This window comes from Oncorhynchus tshawytscha, linkage group LG14 (genome assembly GCF_018296145.1).
Source record: "Oncorhynchus tshawytscha isolate Ot180627B linkage group LG14, Otsh_v2.0, whole genome shotgun sequence".
NCBI classification, from domain to species: domain Eukaryota; kingdom Metazoa; phylum Chordata; class Actinopteri; order Salmoniformes; family Salmonidae; genus Oncorhynchus; species Oncorhynchus tshawytscha.
In genome coordinates this window covers 17,522,358-17,542,284 of record NC_056442.1, presented here as the reverse complement: position 1 = coordinate 17,542,284, position 19,927 = coordinate 17,522,358, and the positions used below count along the sequence as shown (strand labels likewise).

Below are 19,927 nucleotides of genomic sequence, written 5' to 3'. Positions count from 1 at the left end.
TTTAAAGTTTGCCACAAGCCACCTGGGAGACACACCAAACATGTGGAAGAAGGTGCTCTGGTCAGATGAAACCAAAATTGAACTTTTTGGCAACAATGCAAAACATTATGTTTGGCGTAAAAGCAACACAGCCATCACCCTGAACACACCATCCCCACTGTCAAACATGGTGGTGGCAGCATCATGGTTTGGGCCTGCCTTTCTTCAGCAGGGACAGGGAAGATGGTTAAAATTGATGGGAAGATGGATGGAGCCAAATACAGGACTATTCTGGAAGAAAACCTGATGGAGTCTGCAAAAGACCTGAGACTGGGATGGAGATTTGTCTTCCAACAAGACAATGATCCAAAACATAAAGCAAAATCTACAATGGAATGGTTCAAAAATAAACATGTCCAGGTGTTAGAATGGCCAAGTCAAAGTCCAGACCTGAATCCAATCGAGAATCTGTGGAAAGAACTGAAAACTGCTGTTCACAAATGCTCTCCATCCAACCTCACTGAGCTCGAGCTGTTTTGCAAGGAGGAATGGGAAAAATTTCAGTCTCTCGATGTGCAAAACTGATAGAGACATACCCCAAGCGACTTACAGCTGTAATCGCAGCAAAAGGTGGCGCTACAAAGTATTAACTTAAGGGGGCTGAATAATTTTGCACGCCCAATTTTTCAGTTTTTGATTTGTTAAAAAAGTTTGAAATATCCAATAAATATCGTTCCACTTCATGATTGTGTCCCACTTGTTGTTGATTCTTCACAAAAAAATACAGTTTTATATCTTTATGTTTGAAGCCTGAAATGTGGCAAAAGGTCGCAAAGTTCAAGGGGGCCGAATACTTTCGCAAGGCACTGTGTATGTATGTGTGTGTGTGTGTGTGTGTGTGTGTGTGTGTATGTATGTGTGTATGTATGTATGTATGTATTTTTTAATACATGCATTTTATTTTATAAATGTACAAAAATGCCTATAAACCTTTTTATGCTTTTTCATAATGTGATATTGTGTGTAGATTAAGGGGGGGAACAATTTAATACACTTTAGATTAAGGCTGTAAGAAAGTGTGGAAGAAGTCGAGGGATCTGAATACTTTAGGCACTGTAAATAAGACCGCAGACGGCAAGATGAGTACGTTGCTCGTGCCGAAGAGGTGAGAAGAGCAGAGACTCATGCATGCAGGCAGACCAATGTGCGCACACACAGATACAAACAAACGCACGCGCACAAAACAGAACCTCAGCCCAGTGGGCAGTAATCCTATTAAGACCCAGAGGTTGGTGACGTCAAGCTCATTTAGCCGCTAACTGAAGGATAAGAGGTCTCTCCATCCTCCTCCTCCGAGAGAGGGGGAATGGGAGAGGGATAGAAAGAGAACAGGAGAGTGGGGGTTAGAGAAAAAAGAGGGAGAAAGCCTGCTGTGCATTCCTGCCTGAGCTCATCTGTTTTTCTTAGCATGAGTAGTGGAGGCACTCCTTCCCTGTGGCCGGCCCTGCTTTAATAGAACTGCTTTGTTCCCCCAACGTTTTAGCCGGAGCACTCTCTTCACTCAAATGGGGGTATTCTTCCTTCTGTACTCTCGGTACATGGTACACTCCGTACACACAGTACCACTGTCCCGAGCTGCGTGTTGTTGTGTATGGTCTCTGTCGGGGCAATTGTGGAAAGTCCGACGTGACAGGAGAACACACTCCTCTCTGTCATCAGATGATGTCTCAAGTGATATTGTAAGAACTGTTATTGATCTGAGTACCAGGGATTGTACATTGATTTTGTTCCCCTCTCTCTGTCCATCTTTATTCCTTTCCCCCTCCCCTTCTCAGACTGCGAGCACCTGATCCGGCGAATGTTGGTGCTGGACCCGTCCAAGCGTCTGTCAGTGGCTCAGATCAAGGAACATAAGTGGATGGCACTGGATGTTCCGGTGCAGAGGCCCATGCTGTACCAACAGGAGGGGGACCTGAGCGTGGGCGAGTACAGTGAGCAGGTTCTGAGACTCATGCACAGCCTGGGCATCGACCAACACAAGACCATCGAGGTGAGAGATGGCTGAGAGAGGGTGCTTTGTTCCTTATATAGTTCCCTACTTTTGACCAAAGGGCCCTGGTCAAAAGTAGTACACTGTAAAGGGAATGGGGGTGCCATTTGGGACGCAGACAATATCTACGCTAGCAGCTCTAACCTTTTTGCTGGCCCTGAGCAAGATATGGTTGGACGGCCCCCCACCTCGTCACAAAACAACACAATTTTGTGTACTTGCATACTATATGCCAGTGTACATTTGTTACACTAGCATTAACTAGCATACTAAAGAGAATGAAGCAATGTGTTGTGCAAGTGTGAATATACTGTATCTCTAATGACACCCTATTATGAGTGTTGATGTTAGCACAGGTGTGGTCCTCTGTAGCTCAGTTGGTAGAACATGGCTTTTGCAAAGCCAGGATAGTGGGTTCGATTCCCAGGGCCACCTATACCTAAAAAATGTGTGTACACATAAATGTAAGTCGCTTTGGGTGACATTCCCTCATAGATACTCTAGGCATCACTCTGGACCCAGAACTATTCATATTTTTGTTTTTTAAATATTATTTGAATGATTGCCCCTATCACTTCCGTTGGTTGTTATCTAGCGGTGGCTAAAGTTAGCTAATAATACAATTCTAATAATTTGGTGGGTGTGGTGGTCATGAAATTTCATCAGCCATTCACAATTTGACAAGCACTTGATAATGCTTCGAATTTCCCAGCGGCATCCCCTTTGTGGGGCCATAATGCACTCTTAAAAAAATGCACCTTTCACTCCTGATCTGCGCTCGTCCTTATCCAATTCCGAGGTGCATATTGAAGATATTGGAAGAACTGTCCGCATTTACTTTCCGTCAGCCAACAAGATGAGTAGGCCTAAAAAACAGCAAAAGCACTAGCCTCTGTCAATCTACTATCCCTCATAGTACAAAAGTTGACCTGTGCGAGATATAAATATTCCAAACACAGTCTAGGACAGTTACGGGATGCAATTTTCACATTATACGCGTAGAAAATCGTAGACTATAGCAGGAAAACACCATTATCAAAAGGGACCACATGATATTATGCACGTAATGCTTTTATTATAAAGGTGCATTTTTATGGTGAACATTTTCTTCCCTAAACTTGAAACTCACGCGCTACTTATGTATGCCAGTTAGGCTCTACACCCCTTGTAAAGCAGATTTAATATGCTTAATTTTAAGAAGTTATTTGACCACTAATGGTTTCTTACCTTAAGCTGGTAGTGATAATATATCATTCACAAGTAATGAGCTAATATTGTCACCACAATAATATGTGTGAAATTCTCTTTGAATTTCAAATAGACCATTATTTCGAATAGACAATCATCATGCACCTGTCTCGAAACGGGCAGAAAAATACATGTCCAATCCGCACTTAAATATCGAATGGAGGACGCTTTTCCCGTGGTTCATTTTCATGCCAGCCAGGTAGGCAACGTGCTTAATATTTGCTTATAGTAGGCCTAGCCTATAGAAAGCTGATAGGATCCGCCTCTTTTTAATAGATAGATTGCATAGCCTTTAGAAATGTTGCGCAACATGAGCTCATGGGCTCTCATGAAGTGTTTGATTAGATTTTCGATCACATTTGCATTGATGTCAGAGTGATTTAGAGGGACAATAGAGTGCTGAGTCCCAAGCAGTTAGCAAGTTTGGTAGGCTACTAATGACCATCAGCAGCATCATACTTTGGAGAAGCCTAATTACCGTGACTAAAGGTTACGTGGAATTTGACTGCCTTCATGACTCGTGACCGCCCGATGTGGCGGTAATATGGTCACCGCAATAGCCCTAGTGGGTGCTTTATATTTGTCCTATGATTCTTCTCAAGTAACCCCCTGTGGATAGAACAAGTACCCCCAGGGTTCCTACTACCCCTGTTTGGGAACCACTGATCTATACCGCTGTGAAATAAATCAATATATTTTCCATGACACACACATTATATTTTCAGCTGTTTTGAAGCTGGTGTACAAAACCCGAAAGAAAGTAAAAGACGCAAAAATTAAACTTAAGAACGGGAAGCATATAAATGGTGCACATAGAACAGATCTACTGCTTCTTAGATTTGCTTTCTATTTCTATGTGAATTTGGTAGGGTCGCCCAAAAAGTTACATATTGCAGCTTTCACATTCCTGTGTCCAGTCGCTCCAGAACAAGAGTTACAACCACTTTGCTGCTATCTACTACCTGCTGGTGGAGCGTCTCAATGCCCACCGCTGCAGTTTCCCTGTGGAGCAGCGGCTTGACGTACGCCAGCGCCGGCCCAGCACCATCGCAGAGCAGACTGTCGTCAAGGTAACCCTCTCTGTCTTCGTTGCCGTTTTTTTGGCGCCACAAGACAGGTCTGTCTGTGTGGTGCATTAGTATGGCTGTCTGTGGTTGTAATGATCAAGGACATTTACATTCACACACCTGGCTGTTCATAAAACATATTTTCTCTTCCTTTCACTGCCCTGTCTTCTTTTCTCACTCTTATCCATTCAACTTCCTTTCTTTTCTTTTTCACTCTCTTTGTCACCTTTCACCCTCTTTCTTTGATTCTCTTTCTATCCAACTTTTTTCCTCATCTCTTTCTCTTGTCTCCTTATCTTCCTCCCTCATTCTCTCTCGTGCTCTCTGTACCCCTCCATCTATCTCCCCTACAGCCGAGCGAGCCAAGCGGTTGCTCCCCCCAGGTGGGTCTCCTGCCCCATGGGGTGCGGGGTCTACTACGCTCCCCAGCGCTGTCCCAAGCCTCTGTTGATGCCTTTAACTTCCCACAGTCACCGCTTCTGCCCGAGCACAGCTTCATGGTCGAGGATGTGGCCACTCCTAAAGTAAGTCACAACTCCAAACAAGTCGCCCCATGTCATCTAAGGTTACAAGCTATTCTGAACCGAAGCACCCCGGCCTGTAGACACCCACTATGTGGAGTGTTATCCAGTTTTCCAGCTGGATAACACTGAGTTAGTGGAATTAAGCATTTTGTTATATTTGATATGTTAAACTACACTGCTCAAAAAAATAAAGGGAACACTAAAATAACACATCCTAGATCTGAATGAATGAAATATTCTTATTTAATGTGCTGACAACAAAATCACAACAATTATCAATGGAAATCAAATTTATCAACCCATGGAGGTCTGGATTTGGAGTCACACTCAAAATTAAAGTGGAAAACCACACTACAGGCTGATCCAACTTTGATGTAATGTCCTTAAAACAAGTCAAAATGAGGCTCAGTAGTGTGTGTGTGGCCTCCACGTGCCTGTATGACCTCCCTACAACGCCTGGGCATGCTCCTGATGAGGTGGTGGATGGTCTCCTGAGGGATCTCCTCCCAGACCTGGACTAAAGCATCCGCCAACTCCTGGACAGTCTGTGGTGCAATGTGGCGTTGTTGGATGGAGCGAGACAAGATGTCCCAGATGTGCTCAATTGGATTCAGGTCTGGGGAACGGACGGGCCAGTCCATAGCATCAATGCCTTCCTCTTGCAGGAACTGCTGACACACTCCAGCCACATGAGGTCTAGCATTGTCTTGCATTAGGAGGAACCCAGGGCCAACCGCACCAGCATATGGTCTCACAAGGGGTCTGAGGATCTCATCTCGGTACCTAATGGCAGTCAGACTACCTCTTGCGAGCACATGGAGGGCTGTGCAGCCCCCCAAAGAAATGCCACCCCACACCATGACTGACCCATCGCCAAACCGGTCATGCTGGAGGATGTTACAGGCAGCAGAACGTTCTCCACGGCGTCTCCAGACTCTGTCACATGTGCTCAGTGTGAACCTGCTTTTATCTGTGAAGACCACAGAGCGCCAGTGGAGAATTTGCCAATCTTGGTGTTCTCTGGCAAATGCCAAACGTCCTGCACTGTGTTGGGCTGTAAGCACAACCCCCACCTGTGGACGTCGGGCCCTCATACCACCCTTTGTGGCCTGCATAGAGGTCATTTTGCAGGGCTCTGGCAGTGCTCCTCCTGCTCCTCCTTGCACAAAGGCGGCGGTAGCGGTCCTGCTGCTGGGTTGTTGCCCTCCTACGGTCTCCTCCACGTCTCCTGATGTACTGGCATGTCTCCTGGTAGCGTCTCCATGCTCTGGACACTACGCTGACACACAGCAAACCTTCTTGCCACAGCTCGCATTGATGTGCCATCCTGGATGAGCTGCACTACCTGAGCCACTTGTGTGGGTTGTAGACTCCGTCTCATGCTACCACTAGAGTGAAAACACCGCCAGCATTCAAAAGTGACCAAAACATCAGCCAGGAAGCATAGGAACTGAGAAGTGGTCTGTGGTCACCACCTGCAGAACCACTCCTTTATTGGGGTGTCTTGCTAATTGCCTATCATTTCCACCTGTTGTCTATTCCATTTGCACAACAGCATGGGACATTTATTGTCAATCAGTGTTGCTTCCTAAATGGACAGTTTGATTTCACAGAAGTGTGATTGACTTGGAGTTACATTGTGTTGTTTAAGTGTTCCCTTTTATTTTTTTGAGCAGTGTATGTACAGTGTACATTTGGGAAGTTCGAAGAAAACCATAAAGGAGAGTGTCATCAAATGGATTGGCATTTTAGACTCATGCTTCAATTCTGATATACAAATTATAAACATTATGTTTGTACAGAAATACACACGGTCAGTGTCATGTGGGAACAGATCTGGGTTGTGCACATCGTAGAAAAACAAATTGCAACACGAACATCGATTTTTGTTTTGTTTTTTTGTTTCACATTGGACAAACTCAGGGAGTACCTCTGTTTGAAAAGATTTCAGAACATTTTCTCCTAACTGAACACAACCCCATGGAGCACTGATTGCAACAGGACCGATCCTCCCCCAAGGCCACCACAACCCCGACTGGCCACTGCTGTTGAGTTATCCAAGAGGGGACTCTTGTCTGTTTTGTTTGGTTTAGCCCACTCATCCTTTCTCCCTCCCTCCCCAGGGAGCTCTTTGTTCAAGACTGTCCCCAACTCCCCATAGCCAGGCAGTGAGAGAAGGGAGCGTTGCCAGTTTGGCACTCAATAGAACAACAACACAAAATCAGCGGAGGAGTGACATAGTCCAGCCCCAGTCCCCTCTTACCCCCTTTTATACCTTGTGTGGGAGTTTCTAGTTAGTTCCGACTGAGGCTGCATCCTAAATGGCATCCTACTCACTATTTAGTAGTGCACTGCTTTTGACCTGGGCCCTGGTCAAAAGTGGCGCACTATAAAGGGAATATGGTGCCATTATAGTGCACTGCCTTTGAGGCTCTGAGTGATGGATGGTGGTGTTTACGTCACAGTTTTGTTATGAAAGAGCTCTGACTCACATTTCACTGAGAACGGGGATCCACGGTAGAGTACATAAGCTGGGAACATGTCTTGGTGTTAACCTTGTTCAAATCCCCTGGCCTATCCTGTCCTATTCTGACCCCTCCTGACCGGCACCTGCTGCTAGTGCTACTTGGATGGCCCCCTTTTCCTCTCCTGCGTCCCAAATGGCACTCTATTCCCTTTTATAGTGCACTACTTTTGATTAGGGCTCATAGATTCCCTGTGCACTATATAAGGAGCAGGGTGCTATTTGGGACACAGTCTGTGCATCGTTCCACAGCCTGGTTGTCAGAGGGGGAAAGGAGGGATGTGTTCTACCCTGTGAGCAGCTCCCCAGAGCCCTTAAGGCTGAGGCACTGGGCTGGCTGGTTCTAACAGTAACCGCACAGCAGGCAAGGCACAGCTGTCCTTCGCCAGCTTACGTAAGCCACTCCACTCAGCCCTGTCCGTCCCCTCTGTCTGTCTCACTCGCTGGGGCCACACATCTGACGTGACAGCTGCCCAATTCTCTACAGCTCAGGCACAGTTAGAGACCTCTTTCTCACACACACACACACACACACTATGACCACATGCACACTTAGCATTGGCCCATGTGACATCCGCTGTACTCTTGCCCCTGCAGGTCTGGACCCAGACTCTCTCTCCCTACTCCCTCTGCTAAGTTTCTGTCTTTATCTGTGCCAGACTGTGACCTTTTCTTCCAGCCTGGCCAGGCTTTAGCATTCGACTTCACTCCTGACGTCAGCACTTTGCGTTGAACAACCTACCATTCCCCTGCTTGCTGCTGGGTTTTGAAAAACTGCCTTACACACAGACCCTATACTAGTTTTATTTGAACCACTTCATTATTTATCACTTTTACAACAAAAAAATGGCCTTTTTATTTTTATATTAACCTTCGTAAAAAAAATGACTTGCTAGAGATTAAATCAAAGCACTGCTCAAGTGTTATCTTGGTGAGTGAACATGGCAGGCCCACTCAAGAACAAGGAACTAGAATAATCTCAGTAGCAGGAGCACCAGCAGGACACATGTCCAGGATGCTGTCTGTTGAGGCTGTTCCCTCTGCCCTCCCTCACTCCTGATGAGCCCCTGCTTGCTCTAGGCACTGTAGGTACTAGGAATGAATCCCAAATGGCACTCTTACCTATTTCGTGCTCTATATTTGGTCAAACTAGTGTACTAAATAGGGTATAGTGTGCCGTAATAGCCTGGTGTGGCCTGGGTTTGAGCAGCCAGCCCCTCTCCCTCCCCAGTGTGTTGAGTAACAGGCAGCATTCCTGGCCCAGCACGCTTCAGGAAACTGGGATCAGGAATTGTACAAAGCAGCTCTGACTGGAGGAGCCCAGGGTTCTGGTTTCCCCGGCAACTCATTCAGTTGATCCGTTTCAGCGAGGGGTGTGTGTGTGAGAGAGACAGACAGAGCGTGTGTGTGTGAGTGCGAGAGAGAGACGCTGTGTGAGCAAGAGAGAGACGCTGTGTGAGCAAGAGACATTGTGTGTGTGTTTGATGAGCGAGTGTGATTGTGTCTCAGTGTGCCTGTGTCTGTGGGAGAGTCTCTCGCTGTGCTTTCGGCCAAAGCACACTTCCTGTGCATGCATTCCAGACTCCCACCCCTCTCCCCCTCTCACAGTGTCTGAGCAACGGGGGGAAAGGGAGGGCGGGATAGAAATGGCAGACACATTTTGTTTACCCATCCATTCCCCAATCCTTGCAGTAGATTGTGTTTCTGTAGCTCCAGAGCTGTCCACTCTAATAACAAGTAAAGAGCACCCTCTGGATGTGTACATTAGGGGGAAGTTGCCTGGTCATGTAACCGAGAGAGGTGCCATGTCCTGATGAATGGTTTCACCCTCTTAGGCCGTGCGTGTAAGCGTGTGTGACAGAGGAGGTCCCATTCACGTCAGAGTGAAGCGTAACAGAGGCGTTAAGGAGAGACCCTCTCGCATGATGAGTGACCTTGCTGGGAACTCATGTTAGCTCCCTAGAGATAATGCCCTGAGAGTCTGGGTTAGAAACCCAGTTCGATCCCCAACTCTAGCGAGTATGGATGAAAATTTGCTCTTTTGCTGACACTTGAGCATCAATGTGGAAAGGGAAATGATGATTACTGTGCACTGTCTTTTGAAATACATTTCATAAACACATTTAGTAAAATGGATTAAACTAAATTAATTGCTCTAGCAAGTAACTCCCCATGCCTCTCCCTGTCTTCGCCTTTAGGTGAACGGCTGTATGCTGGACCCCCTGCCCCCCACAGTGCTGCGCAAGTCCAGTGTGTCGTCACCCAGTAACATGATGGAGACGTCCATCGACGAGGGCATAGAGACGGAGGAGCCCGACGCCGAGGACGACCCCGCCCACTTCTTCTCCGCCTTCCAGACGGCCCGCTTCGGCCAGCGCCGACACACCCTGTCCGAGGTTACTAATGAGCTGGGCCCCGTCATCAACCAAGGTAAGATCTGAACCAAGGTTCTGGGACATTAGAGAATCTTATACGCCATTGGCTAGATAGGGGTCATAGGGCTGTGTTCATACGATGGGTTGTTGATCTGCTAAGCCAGCAAGTATTGCGTTTGTGAATGGTGAAAATGTGCGCTTCCAGTGAAAATTTATTTTAAAGGCACCACATTTATTGATAGGTGGATGGATGAGTGGATGGCTGGTTTAATTTTTTTATTAGCGAAGGCCAGAGGGGTACACACTACAAAGCAGGATCAATGCGTTAACTTTGATAAACAACCAGAAATTACAATAGATTTTCTGGTTCATTTAAGAAAGCTAAACTTAGTGTATTATGGTTGTTGAGGCAATTAGACCATGCCCATTTCATGCTTATCTTCTTAAATGTTTTATTTCAGAATATTCTGGAAAGTTAACTGGCTAAGTCATTGATCTTGCTTTGTAGTATACCCCTCTGGAATCTTTCCTGACCGGCAACCTTACCCGGAAAACGGGCTGTGACGACTATGGAGTTTTGGGTAACGATTAGTTGTCATGCAAATGGCCGCGGTTATATTCATAATTATCATTTTGTTGGAAATGTTGAGCTCGTAATGTAATGCATCTGAATGCATCTTTTAAAATTTGCTATCACATACCTAATGAATACAACACGGCTTTAGTGACACCCTTGTCTCTAACTATTGCTTTGAACTTTTGGAAATGAAGCGTCTCCTCCCGACCATGCCGTTCTGCTCGTAAAATGATTGTTTAACTTTACCTACTTCCTACCTACTTAACTCCTATTGGGTAAACTATATCTACTTAAACATAAAGTTGATTCCCTTTATCATAACATGAATGTATGAAAACAACGGTTAGTTGTCCATAGTTAACGGTTACACGTTTATATGATAATTGTGCCAACCCTACCCTGAAAAACCTGTGACCCAATTAGAGCAATATCCAATCCATCAGTAGTACTGTCAATGAACCCTTGCTTTCCTGTATTTCTGTGAACCAACAGATAAACTGTTCACCATGGGCCACAACCCGTCCCTGGGCAGTGTGGACTCCGACATGGGCTACGACATGGGCTCCTTGCACAGTGACCTGGGTCTGCTGGAGGACGCCCCCTCTCTCAGCGAGGTGGTCCTGGCCAACACCCACAGCTCGGGGACCCACGTGACCCAGGGCCCCTTCATGAGCCAGCGGCCCCCCAACCCCACCATGCAGGCCCTGAGCTCCCAGAAGAGGGAGGCCCACAACCGTTCTCCCATCAGCTTCAGGGAGGGCCGCCGCGCCTCCGACACCTCCCTCACACAAGGTGAGATCCACTGGTTGTCTCTTTACCCATCTCGTTCTTCGTGTATCTTTCTCTCCTTCTTTCCAGCTTCATTCTCACCCCTGCACATTTTCAAGCTGAAAATTGTCTCGTTCTCTTATTTTCTTCTCTCTCTTTGATGATTCATTTTGTGAATCAGACTGTGCTTTGAAGGTTTGGCCTACATAGCTCTGTTGAATTTTTCATCCCGTTGCAGAAGCACCGTGTAAAGTAACTCAATTAATAGAGACCTTAAAATGTATTAGTAGATGTGTTGTTTCCCCCCAGCTGCCTCTTCAGTCTGCACACACACACACCCAGCAGGAGCTTAGAGTCACCAGAGCCCCAGTTCTTTCTAATGGCTGTTTGAAACGTCAGTGAATCAGCGGCTGGGTTCTGCCTTTCCCGCTGCAGGGGGAGACGTGGAGGAGCGTCTCAAATCTTTATATAGCCTTATCATTAGGATGAGTCAGGTCCCATGGTTCACGCCGTCAGGAACAGTCACCCAGCCTTTTAGGAGCCAGAGATGCACACCACCAATACACACACTCATGACGTACATACTCTCTCCCTGCAGGCGGTAGAGGAAGTAGGCTAAGAAGTGATAGCTATGTAATTTCAGTCAGATAAATACAAGGGAACCGGGTTATAACGATTAGTTTGGATGCTAAAATCCCCTGACTCCTAACTCTGTTGTCAGGTCTGGTTGCATTCCGGCAGCATCTCCAGAACCTGGCACGGACCAAAGGCATCATGGAGCTGAACAAACAGATGTACGAGCAGATGGGCTCCGGGGAGGAGGGGCTCCATGCAAACCTGCAGAACCTGCTGGACCCCACGCTGCAGGTCAGTACTGTCTCCAAAGTGTCAGGAGAGGATGGAACAGACAGACAGCGAGATAGTTAGCAACAATGACAAAAAGCTACAAAATGGGGATTCCGCTCGTTGTCTTGATTTTTTAAAATGTATTTTATTTAACCTTTATTTAACTAGGCAAGTAATTTAAGAACAAATTATAATTTACAATGACGGCCTACCAAAAGGCCTCTTGCGGGGACGGGGGCTGGGATTAGAATGGTGGAAGTTGTACATGCTCCTAACCAACTGTTATTTGGTTCGTTTCTTATTTTTTTACTTATTTTTAAAATAATGTTGCTGCTACTGTTTCTTATGGCTGAAAATAACTTATAGATATCAGAACAGCGATTGCTCACAACGAACTGGTAGAAGCTTTTTCCTTTAATGAGTCCGACGTGAAAGATGTACTGCTTTCCTGCGAACAGGCCCAAATCTCTGTCATTTGCGCGAAGAGAAGAACCAGATCTCTGTCATTTGCGTGAAGAGAAGACTGAGAAAAGGGGGGCGGAGGTCGGGCTTCCTTCTGAGAATTTGTAGGCGAGCGAGGAAACCCCGCTGCCATCCGTTCTATTGGCAAACATGCAGTCATTGGAAAATAAAATCGATGACATACGAGCAAACTACCAACGGGACATTAAAAACTGTAATAGCTTATGTTTCACTGAGTCGTGGTTGAACGACGACATGAACAACATACAGCTAGCGGGTTTTACACTGTATCGGCAGGATATAACAGACTTGTCTCTTGTAAGGCATGGGGTGGCGGTCTATGTATATTTTTAAACAGCTGGTTCACGATATCTAAGGAACTCTCAAGGTAGAGTATCTCATGATAAGCAGTAGACCACACTATCTGTATATTTCATAGCTGTCCACATACCACCACAGACCGATGCTGGCACTAAGACCACACTCAATGAGCTGTATACTGCCATAACCAAACAGGAAAATGCTCATCCAGAGGTGGCACACCTAGTGGCCCGGGAACTTTAATGCAGGGAAGCTTATATCCGTTTTACCAAATTTCCACCAGCATGTTAAATGTGCAACTAAAGGGGGTATGAAACTATAAACCACCTTTACTCCACACCCATAGACGCGTACAAAGCTCGCCCTCCGTTTGACAAATCTGACCATAATTCTATCCTCCTGATTCCTTTCAAAAATGAAAGCAGGAAGCACCAGTGACTCGGTCAATAAAAAAAGTGGTCAGATAAAGCAGATGCTAAGCTACAGGACTCTGTTACTTGCACAGACTGGAATATGTTCTGGAATTCTTCTGATGGCATTGAGGAGTACATCACATCAGTTCCTGGCTTTGTCAAGTGCATTGATGATGATGTCCCCACAGTACATACCCAACCTGAAGCCATGGATTACATGCAACATCCGCACTGAGCTAAAGGGTAGAGCTGCCGCTTTCAAGGAGCAGGACTCTAACCCGGAAGTTTATAAGAAATGCCCTCCGGCTATAACCATCAATACAGGACTAAAATCCAATCGTACTACACCGGCTCCAATGCTCGTCGGATGTGGCAGGGCTTGCCAACTATTAGACTACAAAGGGAAGCACAGCCGAGAGCTGCCCAGTGACAGGAGCCTACCAGACGAGCTAAATTACTTCTATGCTCGCTTCGAGGCCAGTAACACTGAAACATGCATGAGAGCATCAGCTGTTCTGGACAACTGTGTGATCACGCTCTCTGCAGCCGATGTAAGACCTTTAAAACAGGTCAACATTCACAAGGCTGGATGGATTATCAGGACGTGTACTCTGAGCATGCGCTGACCAACTGGCAAGTGTCTTTAACTGACATTTTCAACCTCTCCCTGTCTGAGTCTGTAATACCAACATGTTTCAAGCAGACCACCATAGTCCCTGTGCCCAAGAACACCTGCCTAAATGACTACCGACCCGTAGCACTCACGTCTGTAGTCATGAAGTGCTTCGAAAGGCTGGTCATGACTCATATCAACACCATTATCCCTGAAATCCTAGACCCACTCAATTTGCATACCGCCCTAACAGATCCACAGATGATGCAATCTCTATTGCACTCCACACGGCCCTTTCCCACCTGGACAAAAAGAACACCTATGTGAGAATGCTATTCATTGACTACAGCTCAGTGTTCAACACCATAGTGCCCTCAAAGCTCATCACTAAGCTAAGGACCCTGGGACTCAACGCTTTCCTCTGCAACTGGATCCTGGACTTCCTGACGTGCCACCCCCAGGTGGTCAGGGTAGGTAACAACGCATCCGCCATGCTGATCCTCACACGGGAGCCCCTCAGGGGTGCGTGCTCAGTCCCCTCCTGTACTCCCTGTTCACTCATGACTGCACGGCCAGGCACGACTCCAACACCATTATTAAGTTTGCCGATTACACAACAGACAGCTTTAGGGAAGTCAGAGACCTTACCATGTTGCGCTGGCACCACCTTAACGTGATCAAGTCAAAGTAGATGATTGTGGACTACAGGAAAAAGAGGACCGAGCACACCCCCATTCCCATCGAGGTTGTAGTGAAGCAGGTTGAGAGCTTCAAGTTCCTTGTCCACATCACCAACAAACTAAAATAGTCCAAACACACCAAGACCGTTGTGAAGAGGGCACGGCCACCTTTTCCCCCTCAGACTGAAAAGATTTGTCATGGGTCATGGGTCCTCAAAAGGTTCTACAGCTGCACCATCGAGAGCATCTGGTTGCATCACTGCCTGGTATGGTAACTGCTCGGCCTCCGACTGCAAGGCACTACAGAGGGTAGTACGTACAGCCCAGTACGTCACTGGGGCCAAGCTTCCTGCATCCAAGACCTCTATACCAAGCGGTGTCAGAGGACAGCCCTAAGAATTGTCAAAGACTCCAGACACCCCAGTCATAGACTCTGCTACAGCATGGCAAGCTGTACCGGAGTGCCAAGACTAGGTCCAAGAGGCTTCTAAACAGCTTCTAACCCCAAGCCATAAGACTTCTGAACATCTACTCAAATGGCTACCCAGGCTATTTATTCCCCCCCCCCCCTCATGTACATATTACCGCAATTACCTCGACTAACTGGTGCCCCCACACATTGACTCTGTACCGGTACCCCTGTATATAGCCCGCTATTGTTGTTTTACTGCTGCTCTTTAATTATGTTACTTTTTTTGTGTTTTTAATTATTTATTTAACAGCATTGTTGGTTAGGGCTTGTAAGTAAGCATTTCACTTTTTAAGGTGAATACCTGTTGTATTCGGCGCATGTGACAAATTATATTTGATTAAAAATATGACAAAACACGTCTCTCGTCGTGATAACACTACATGAAGAGAGACCTAAAGACATGAACATAGCATGGCAGCAACACATGACAACATAGCATGGTAGCAACACAACATGACAACATGGTAGCAGCACAAAACATGGTACAAACATTATTACTTGATACCATGTCTTGTTTTGACCCCACCCAGCAGCACTCCTGACCTCACCAGTGATCTGTTAGCCAGCCAGCCGGTGAATCACAGACGAGGCTGGTTATATAATGTTCCGTCCGGACGAAGAGGTAGCCAATTGTCCCCTTGTTGACAGTCAGTCAACCCCTGGTGCTGCACATAGTGAATGCAGCCATTGTTGTTGAGGTAATATGAGAAAGGGGGAGAGTGACTGAACTGATTCACCGTTGGCTGCTGCTTGTAAACAGGCAACAACGAGTCAATTCAATGGCCCCTACAGAGAGAGCGTGATCAATCTGTGAATCAGTGCATCCATTTCCCTTGCCCTAGAACAGTGGTTGCTGCGTGTAAACACAAGGCCTGTGTGGTTGGTTGGTTGACCAGAGCTCTGGGCAAAAATAGTGCACTCTACAGGGATTGGGAATAGGGTCCCATTTGAGACACAGCACTGGTGGTCTAAGGGCTGATTGGCAGCATGTCTTGTCTACAAGGTCCCTATAGTTGCTTACCACACAATTACTATACACAGTCAGCAACAATACATTGGCCCTGTATAAAAGAGTGGCAATAACTTTACTCGGTGGAGCTTTGTGTGTGTGTGTGTGTGTGCGCGCCTCTGCTTCAGGGTTTACCGGGAAGATTTTAATTTACTGGCCATCAGAGATTTATCGAACCCATATTATGCATAGGGTGCATAACCCATTAAGGCGTCCACCCACGGTGCTCAGAATGACAGTAATCATATTTAGATTATGGTAAGTCTTCTTAACGTAACATGCAACTGCTGTAATGAAGCCAATAAAACGGCATTTTAAACATTTGTCAAAATGCAATTTGTGGGATCACACCATTCTAATCAGCGCACCTGATGTGAGCGGTTCCATATGTGACTATATAACCAGGTTTTACATCCAACCTTTGTGTAAAGTACGTGTAGGATAAAAGCGTGCAGATAGCGCTGTTAGCTAGAGTGCACGTGCCAGTACCAGAGTGGGCATACTCGCTGTATAATGTAAACTTTTTCGTGAGAAAACCATCAGGAAAGTTAAATACGATGGAAACTTATTTTTTTTATTTGATACATGGGAATTTAACCGCAAAAGGGATCACATAAAGCGTTTTATTTGCAACAAGTCAATTTGATGGAAAGTGAGTGCGCATATTTTTGAATATTTGCATGAGTCTGTCGCCATTTGGATGGAAGACGTGCTAATGATGAATCTCTAAACTTAGAAAGAAGGGGAATCTAAAGTTGCAACAACTAGGATGGGGTACTAATATGACTAGGATTGTGCTTTTGGACAATGAAAGTTTTAATGGCAGTCTTTATAAAAAAATATATATGGTCAGAATTTTCCTATGCTACTTTGAAGCAAGGTAAGACTCAAAATTATGTAAAACATTCAAAATGCAAACTGCCTCCAGCTCACATTGCAAAGTGATGCACTGATCGCCTGCCTACCGTTGCCTATGCACTTGAATGGTGAATGGAAGGCATGCTTGAATTACCATTTGAGAAATAAAAATAGTAGCTCTTGGCCTCCCGAGTGGCTCAGCAGTCTAAGGCACTTTAGTTTGGCCGGGGGGGGGGGGCTTTACTTGGCTCCTCGCTCTCTAGCGACTCCTTGTGGCAGGCGCCTGCAGGCTGACTATGGTTGTCAGTTGAACGGTGTTTCCTCCGACACAATGGTGGGCTGGCTTCCGGGTTAAGCGAGCGGATGTTAAAAGCACGGTTTGGTGGGTCGAGTTTCGGAGGACGCATGACTCTACCTTCGCCTCTCTGAGCCTGATGAGACAAGATCGTAATCAGAAAACGGGTAAAAATTAAACAATCTAATTGTGGTGATCAAAACTGTTTTTAATATGTGATTGCATTTAGAATTGTTGCAAAATGACTGGACTAAAAGCATGTTTCACTCCAGCAGTAACAAGCTGTGGAGCTACAGCAGCTCTAGCACTGTCTGACAAGTGATATTTAACTGAAAATAGGCCCTGTATGCTGTGCTCGTGTGATAAATAAGACCTGACAACTAACAACAATACACATGCCCAAATGTATTTCCACAAAATTAGTATGACTGTCAAATTTCCATCAATTAATAACAGATTTTTCATTGGCATTGTTTTTTCTCCCGGTCAATTTGGCCACCGACAATTTTATTTAACTGCTTTACGTATTTATTTTGCCAAAAGCTGGCAATTACTGGCAAACGGAAACCCTGCTCTGTGTTTGTGTGTGCGTAGGCAGTCTGTAACCCAGTGTGATTGTGAGTGTAACCTCTGAACTCTATTGTGTGTTTTCAGGGTGAGGCATCTAAGCACGAGGATAACTTAGCTTTATACCATGGTGGTGCCCAGCCTCTACTGTCCCGAAGACAGAGCCTGGAGACACAATATCTCGCACACAGACTACAGGTACCAAAACACGACTCAAATCTAGCTTGTATTTATCAAAATATTTATTAGGGGAGTAATCAATTACAATAGAAAATGGCTAATAATTTGTTAGTTTGTATGCATTACCGTACGATTTTATATACATTTCATTGTAATTTTATATTTGTCAATGTTTATGGATGGCACATTTGAGACTGGTCACCCTCATTGCAACCACAGATAAAATTATTGAATCCCTCTTATTTCCCACTCTGTCCCTTACAGAAAGCTAGTGTTATGGCTAATGTGAGTCCTGCTAGCTGCCAGCTCTTCTGTAAGGAGAATCCTCGGAGTCTAGAGCAACAGCTGCAGGAGCATAGGTACATTATTAGACTATTCATACTTATCAAACAGATCCCTCCGCCATCTTATTTTCCTGGTTGTCGCTGTAACCTATATCACTATATCTTCAGGTTGCACCAGAAGAGGATGTACCTCCAGAAGCAGACCCACCTCCAAGCCTACTTCAACCAGATGCAGATAGTGGAAGGTTCCTATCCAGGGGACCCAGGGGCAATACACAATCCACAGCAGCAGGGGGCCATGGCTGGGGCCCACCAGCAGCAGGGCAGCTCCCAGGCCTCCCCTCCCTACACCCAGGCCCTCAGCCCCTTCATTGAGCCCAGTGCCAACCTGGTCTACGACCACTACCTGGCCCAGCACTACCCCCACCCTCACTCCCACCTCAGTCCAGTTTCAAGGCCCCCTGCCCTGGTTGGCCAGCTGCAGAACCAGCACCCCGAGGCCCTGGGATACAGTTACCAGCTGTGTGACCAGCAGGGCCAATTCCACACTCCGCAAGAGGCACTTTATCCAGAGCAATACGAGTTCCACCTGGACCCCGGGCAGCCGCACCGGCCTGGCCCAGGAGAGGCCCCTGTTGCCGGGTATGAGGGGCTGGCGTTACCCACCGAGCTCCAGGACTCCTTTCTGGACAGCGAGATGATGGAGACTGTAGACTCGCAGCATGGCTTCCTACTGGTGAACTGAAGCCGGTAGAACTGTGGGGAGAAAGCAGTATTACCGACAGTTGAAAATCTACACAGCATCATGTCGTAGATGTCATGGAGTGGAGTTGGGGGTCAAGGTACAGGGGAAGTGTTGTTTTTTTTTTGTATCAATGAATACTATTTTTTTAGTTGTGGTGAACCAACCTCAGAACCTTTCTACCAAAATCCTCCAGATCTCCCTTCCCACTTCTCTGTTCCCATCAGCCCTATGCAAGGACCCAGGCCTGGAGGCTGCCTGGGTGATGGGGGTGTGCCAGCATGGATGGCTGGCTGGGTGTGTGTGGATGGATGTTGCCATGATGGGGGGTGTCACATGTGAAGTGATATCGCTCCACAGGAACACAACTGCCTCAAAGCTGACTGCAGCCGCAGCGGCCCCGTCGAGAACAAGTGCTGGACGATGCAAGAAAACTTAGCACAGTTTGGTCGTTTTTGGAAGACGTGCACAACGGAATTTGGCTTACCGAAAGCACAAACCAAACGACAAAGATGCTATTTTGTATTGAAGTAGGCCAAGAACTCAAAAACACATTGGGTGTTTTGAAGTAGTAAAAATAATAAACGAACAAGAGACAAAGTAATGAATTAATGCGCACTTGATAAGTGCAGTGTTAGTCAATATTTTATTGTAGCAATATTGAATCAACAGGCTTTTTCCTCACCAGAAAGTCGTACTTTAATGTGTGGTGTTTTTGGGGAGAATTCCAGTATGATGACTCACAGCCAACATATCCACAGTGACCGCTCATCACTGCGTAGACCGTGATGAGATAATCCCCCCACTAATACCATCGCAGCAGATAACAAAATGAATTGTATAAATCGGCTAGATATTTCCAACAAACTACACAAATCAGTTTGAGGCCCTTTGCTTCACTAGGAGCTAAAAGGAATACAGTGCCTTGCAAAAGTGTTCATCCCCCTTGGCGTTTTTCCTATTTTGTTGCATTACAACCTGTAATTTAAATGGATTTTTATTTGGTTTTCATGTAATGGATATACACAAAATAGTCCAAATTGGTGAAGTGAAAAAAATTACTTGTTTCAAAA

General features: G+C 46.0%; 1 protein-coding gene across 2 annotated transcripts in view; it reads left to right on the top strand.

Annotated features, from left to right (window-relative positions):
* LOC112266710 (serine/threonine-protein kinase SIK2) overlaps positions 1-19,866 on the top strand; it is a 55,553-nt gene extending 35,687 nt beyond the window's left edge. The window contains exons 7-15 of one of the 2 annotated variants that reach the window (XM_024444424.2): positions 1,815-2,029; positions 4,147-4,347; positions 4,698-4,868; positions 9,591-9,822; positions 10,837-11,136; positions 11,834-11,979; positions 17,736-17,846; positions 18,093-18,187; positions 18,281-19,866. In XM_024444424.2, the coding sequence (XP_024300192.1) occupies positions 1,815-2,029; positions 4,147-4,347; positions 4,698-4,868; positions 9,591-9,822; positions 10,837-11,136; positions 11,834-11,979; positions 17,736-17,846; positions 18,093-18,187; positions 18,281-18,857 (2,048 nt within the window). In that variant the 3' untranslated portion in view covers positions 18,858-19,866. The remainder of the gene's footprint in view (positions 1-1,814; positions 2,030-4,146; positions 4,348-4,697; positions 4,869-9,590; positions 9,823-10,836; positions 11,137-11,833; positions 11,980-17,735; positions 17,847-18,092; positions 18,188-18,280) is intronic. The other variant, XM_024444425.2, reaches the window with a different exon arrangement.
* The last annotated feature ends 61 nt before the right edge of the window (positions 19,867-19,927 follow it).